The sequence below is a fragment of the Corapipo altera genome, unplaced genomic scaffold, assembly GCF_003945725.1.
Source record: "Corapipo altera isolate COAL_440 unplaced genomic scaffold, ASM394572v1 63, whole genome shotgun sequence".
Classification (NCBI taxonomy): Eukaryota; Metazoa; Chordata; class Aves; order Passeriformes; family Pipridae; genus Corapipo; species Corapipo altera.
In genome coordinates this window covers 1,820,214-1,826,213 of record NW_020884928.1, presented here as the reverse complement: position 1 = coordinate 1,826,213, position 6,000 = coordinate 1,820,214, and the positions used below count along the sequence as shown (strand labels likewise).

Here is a 6,000-nt window from a genome sequence, read left to right as displayed (position 1 = left end):
TCACTTACTTTTAACAGAATAGCTCTCCTCAGCCACCCTGCCTTTGGGGTATATCTACCTTATCATTAATTCAGTCGTGTATTTTACAGGTAAAAATACTGCTGAAAATATTGTCTTGCTACACCTGTGCAATAAACTGAAAAGTGAGAAATGTATTAAAAGAATTAAAAGTCAAGTCAGAATAAAGACAAAAAGACACTTTTCTGCCATTTACCCACAATGTGGAGCACGGTCTGTATCATGCGCTGAAAGCCCTGACAGTCAAAGCCTTGAAATTCTAGAAGGCCCTCCCTCCTTCCCATGAAAGTTTGGGCTTATTCCCAAGTACTTTTTAAATAAACTGGTTTAGCATAAGATGACAGTTAGCAAAGTTACTCCAGGTTTTTTTAAGTTTTGTCTTATTTTTTCCCTTTGCAATACAGGCAATTAACATCCAAAATCCATCTGTAAGCGATCAAAACCACAGGTGAAACACAAGAACGAAGGATTTACCTAGTGAGTCATCAAAGTGCTTTATTTTATAAAGCCTTGCTCATGTTTGGAGTGTAATCTAAGCACTAACATACACAATAATGAGTCTTCCTTGCCCTGTCCAAATAAACAGTTTATCAACAAGAACGAATGACAAAAATGCTACACAGACAAAAAGAATGCTTCACTGTAAATGTGTAAAATGGTCTAAAAATGTACACTTGTTGGCCGCAATTAACTATGTACTCCAAGTACGTGTACCTTATTTTCACTTGAGGGTCTCCCTGTGGCCTCATACCTTCAGAAGCCACAGCATGCTTCAGAAAATGAAACCTGGGAGAGAACATAGACAACCAGGGTGTACAGGGAGAGGACAAAAAAAAAAAAATCAAGCCACAGTACCAACTTATTTAAATACATACAATACAAAAGTATACACATACATTACAGTGCTGCAGACATCACTGAGTCAAACATAACAAAAAATCCTGTGGGAAAGGCTGGGGAAAGGAGAAAAAAATTAGTACACAGCAACAGGGATAGTATTGCCTTTGGCCGCTGAAGAGAGTGTAATGGGTTGCTATTGTATAGGCTCCTCTGAAGTAAACCACTACGTAAGTTATGCAGAGTTGCAGGCTGAACAGCACTGACATTAGTTATGGAGAAGGCATGCTGGCACTCCTGATCCCACTTATAAACGACGATGGGGAGGTTTGACTTCTCTTACATTGCCTACAAAATCTAACAATTTCAATAAAGAAATTTTAAAGGCACAGCTTTAGCACAGTGTATAAGTAGATAAACTTTTAAGCATATGTAAATTTGTCTCTTTCAAGCATGGAGTCTTTCAGGGAAGAATACAAGAGGAGAAGGAATACAATGTTGTTTAAAAATTTTAAACAAGTTAAACATGATCAGCACAGTTTCAGGCAATGTACTATACAATCAAACTTGAGTAAATGGTAGGACAGGTAATTTTGATGCTGAAAGACAATCCTGGGAAAAATCCCTCTGAAATATCCTTTCTTATTTTATTGTAAAAGAGTCTATCACGAAGGTGAGCGAGACATTCACTTTAGTACACTACTGCACATTACCTCTTGGAAGATGACAAAGATTACTTCATTTGTACTGCAAAATAACTTTACATGTAAACTCAAAAGTCATATATTGTACACGGCTCTGAAATTCAGAAATATCCCTGCTTTCCTAATAATGTAAACAGTAAAATTCAGGGTTCATTTTTTGAGGGATAATCTATAATAAAATACCGCTGTTTCAATAGTACAACATAAGCATTTAAACTTCAAATTCCCAGTAAATTACAAGTGAATGGAATTTCTATCAGTGTGCACATCTTTCAGGAGGGGTGAAAGATGGAGCTACTATTGCCCAAAACTATGCGCTTCTTCAGACAAGCTTTTTTTACACTTGTAACATTATTAGTTTCTATATTGCAAGAATATAAAACAAATGAAACCTTCAGGTAACAAAGTGAAATAAGCAAAGTTTTCCCTTAACATAAGTTTACTATAGCAAAAATGTACACAGCATGAATTACATCAGCTCTTTGTAAGATAAGAGATGCCAACTCTCAGACTTCTGAGAGGCTGAACTTCCTGACACAATGTGCTGAAAAGAAGACAAAAACAGGAGAGGAAGATAAAAAAAGGAAAAACCACAACTGCTAGGAACCAAATGGGAAAAGCCTCTGGCACCAAGGGCTATTGCAGCTGCTTTTTTAAGGAGTGCCAGTGTGCAGGGTGTAAGTGTAACATTCGCAGTAAGATCATTATTATTGTCATTATCATCATCATCATCATGAAGAATACTGTCATGTATCTTTTTAGTTCAAAATATAAACTGATCCACAGTTTACAACTTGATATCAATATTGTAGATTTAACATGCATTTACTCTTCCCCACCCCCACCCCACACCTCTTTGCTCATTTTTATTCCGTTTCAGCTGGTAGCATCAGAGTATCTGTCACAGTGCACTCTGAGTAAGCTGTTCTATTTATTGAAATTATTTTATATTTTTTTTTTTTGCACACACAAAAGAGTCAGAAATAGCTAGAACTATGCTGGGAATATCAGGCAGCTGTTAAAGCGAGTACTCCACCCCACTTCAGTCATCTTTGCCAGCAGATGTAAACAAAGGGGTTGCTTTCTGCAAGACGAGTGCTTCTCTGAGTTCCTTTTTTTCCCTACACTTGTAGTCACTGCTGCTGTCCCCAGGTCTTGTGTCTGTCCTATGTAACATGATAGGTTACGTCAAGATGTTGGCAATAAAGTCCAAGAATCGCTTTGAATACTGTTCAGGATTAACAGTTGAAATTTCTGCACCAGCCTATACAGAGAATCGGGAGGGGAGAGGAAAGAAGGAAGAACCAGTGTTTTATTTAATGTTTTGTCACCGAGGGTGTTATAGTAAATTTCATGTGTAGTCTCAGAACCAGACAATACAGAATACCAGAAATACAAATTGTAATGCTCCTCAAGCAGAATCTTACTGATGCCTTTTTAGGGTTCACACCAATACAGTGATACTTTGGTTCTCACCACTGTAACACCCCCCCTCCATTTCTGAAACATACTCTTTTTACTCTCCATACTTCTCTTTACTTTCATTGTACTTCAGTCTCCTATATGAATTTTTACTGCACAATTAACCATGCTATCCAATGATTCACCAACAGGTTCTGGTCTCTTGAGCAGCAGTGCCTCCATATAGAGAAGACTGAATTACCACACTCAGATCTGGCATGTCAACATTTGTGTAACATATATTGTTATCTGAATGTTAAATAACCTGGTTTGAAATATATGGTAACAGTTATTAACATTTTTTCAACATATATGCTTTTAAACCTGGACTAATTGAACAAGATGTACAATTGCTACTTCAATGAAGTAATGATTTCATTTATATTTTTATTTGGGCCTTAGCCACATTTTTATTCATATTTTTCCTGTTTACCAAAAGGGGTAAATTGCATGCATGCAATTAATGAATGAACTTCAGCATCACGTGGCTAAGGGTGGAGAAAGCAAAACAAACAAAATGGTTGTATGAAAGTAATGTTGTGCAGTAGGTTCTAATCACAATCAGCTTCAATAATCATAGTTGTTATTCACAATCTATTTCTATCCCTTACTTAAGCCAGAAGTGTGAGTTTTTAAAGTCTGCTACATTCAAGGTTAAGTAATAATTGCCAGATAATGGCTGCATATGGTCTGCATCAACTTTCAGTTGCCCCGAGAGCAGAGAGAGTAATGAGAGCATTGTTTTAGAGAGGAAAAAAATACCTTCTACAGGCTTGTGCAGGTCACATCATTCTCTACTGTAAATAAAAAGCCCTGAGCCCTTTGCTTAAAACTCCTCACATGCCCTGACCCTTTAGATACTTAGACAGAGAAGGGATTTTAGCCTCATGAACGAATATGCTCTTTTAAAAAGTTCATGAAATTTGAACCTGAAATCACCACAGGAGTGATAATGGTAGATATAAATCATTAATTTAGAAAACTGGGCTGCTTCACCATGGTTCTTTGGTGTCTGCTGCTAAGCAGAAATTTCAGTCAAAATAAATAAATTCAAGGCAGTCAAACAGAAGTTCTTCACTGAACAGTCTCTGAGTACTTAATATGTACATTTTATGTTGAATTTTGCAAATTGTACTTTTTTCTTCCCTGAAGAAGTCTTGTAGAGTGAGCCACATTATATGCTGAAGAACTAACTTTCAACAGGCTGTCCTAAATAATAAAACCATCACTAAGGTCCTGCATCTGAAATAAGATTTATGACAGTTTTCATAGTGTGGTGAACAGCTTTGTTTGCATTTCAAAATTTAGGACAAAGTCCTAAAAAGGCATCTCACTAGAGCTCTTTATGAGTAAGAAAGCTATGCACATGGCTGAAAAAGGAGTTCCACTCTCAGTATGTAAGCTGTAGCAGTTACTTTGTACTTTTTTATTGCACATTAAACAGCAAAAAGTTCTGATCTATTTGCCCTTTCCCGAGATCTACTGAATTGTCCTATATCAGGACACTAAGCAACAAAAATGCATGAATATAAATGGAGTAAGAGGAAAAAGACAACCAGATACTTACCCCATGCTTTACCGTTTTTGCAGCATGGGCAGCTTTCTTTTTTGCATCATAATGAGTAAGAATGTCAATAATGGCCATAAAGTAAACTTCCTTCCTAGGTGCATCTGCAAATGGCAAACACAGGGTCGTAACAATGACTTTGGAAACATCTTAATAACGAGTCCTCCCTCTAACATAGGAGACTTTATAAGACTCAATCTAAGACAGGTCAATGTCAGTCAGAATCAAGATCTGTGAAGACCACAGGCTCAAGCTGTCCTTAACTGAGAGTTTAACTGCATTCATATACAATGCAAAACTCCGTAAATGAGTGTAAAATAAAACACCAGCATACAGAAATAGGAATTATTGCTCAGTTAAAGTAATACGGGTTTCACCTTCCTTTGCATAAAAACTATAAAGTTTTATCTGAAAGGTAATGCTTCTGGGTCAACAAATAAGATCATATTTTCTTTATGAATAAACCCTTGTATTTATTCAAAGCTTATGAAAAAAACAAACAAGTAGATAACTTTCCTGTCTTGAACAGCCACAGGTAACTAGTTTTATTTAGTTTCACACACTATTATCAAACCCAGTTTCAGGCTTCTTACACACTCCTTATGACAATTTTCTTAGCTGGAACACAGAAATTGGGTATGAGTGTACAAATTTTCAAAAAGCAATCAAAGAAGTGAAATATAACTTGGAATGCTGCTTTTCTCATTCTTTCTAGACTGTATTTAACAGTGATATCTGCCAGAAAAGGAACAATTATAGATACTAGATTTCCTGAAAGGGATGAAAACCCCATGAACTAACTGCTGAAGAATTGCTGAAACTGAATATCTAAGCATTATAAGATCTTCTGCTTTCTGCTGCACCAAAGAGCAAATTTCCTTTTCTGCAAAGCGAACTTCTATTTTGCAGTTTATATTTGCCTTTACATGGTTGTAAAGACTTTAGGATTCTGATGCAAGAATCAAACCATCTTAACACACAAACATTTATTTCTGCTTACTTTCATGGGATTTTATTCCATAAACATCAATAGCTGGATCAAATTCCCCTGGAGCCAAAGGCAGTGAGCTGTTCAGCGTGTTTCCTGGACTGTCTGGAGGGGTTCCAATAGGGTGAGTCCCATCACTTTCACCTTCCTCTTCTCCATCATTCTCTTCACACTCTACTTCTTCCTGTTCAGCTCTTTCAACATCATGAATTCCAACCAGCAAGCTGTAGTCCATGAGTTTTAACTGAGCAAGGAACTAGGAAGTGATAATAAGCAATCTATCAGTATCACTGAAAAACATAAGCTCCACTTACAGACAGAAGGTACACAAAGGTGTCGTCAGTTAAGAAAAACAGGCACTTCTAAGAGAGAGCAAAAGAGAGGATTAAGGGATAAAGCCAGCAAAGAGATACTTGATTAAGACT

General features: G+C 36.7%; 1 protein-coding gene across 4 annotated transcripts in view; it reads right to left on the bottom strand.

Annotated features, from left to right (window-relative positions):
* Positions 1–487: 487 nt before the first annotated feature.
* The window catches only part of PIP4K2A (phosphatidylinositol-5-phosphate 4-kinase type 2 alpha), a 107,007-nt gene continuing 101,494 nt past the window's right edge, over positions 488–6,000 (bottom strand). For all 4 annotated transcript variants that reach the window (XM_027658709.1, XM_027658708.1, XM_027658710.1 and 1 more), the window contains 3 exons: positions 5,588–5,831; positions 4,588–4,691; positions 488–2,823 (listed from right to left, as the gene is read on the bottom strand). In XM_027658709.1, coding sequence (XP_027514510.1) covers positions 2,743–2,823; positions 4,588–4,691; positions 5,588–5,831 — 429 coding nt within the window. In that variant the 3' untranslated portion in view covers positions 488–2,742. The remainder of the gene's footprint in view (positions 2,824–4,587; positions 4,692–5,587; positions 5,832–6,000) is intronic.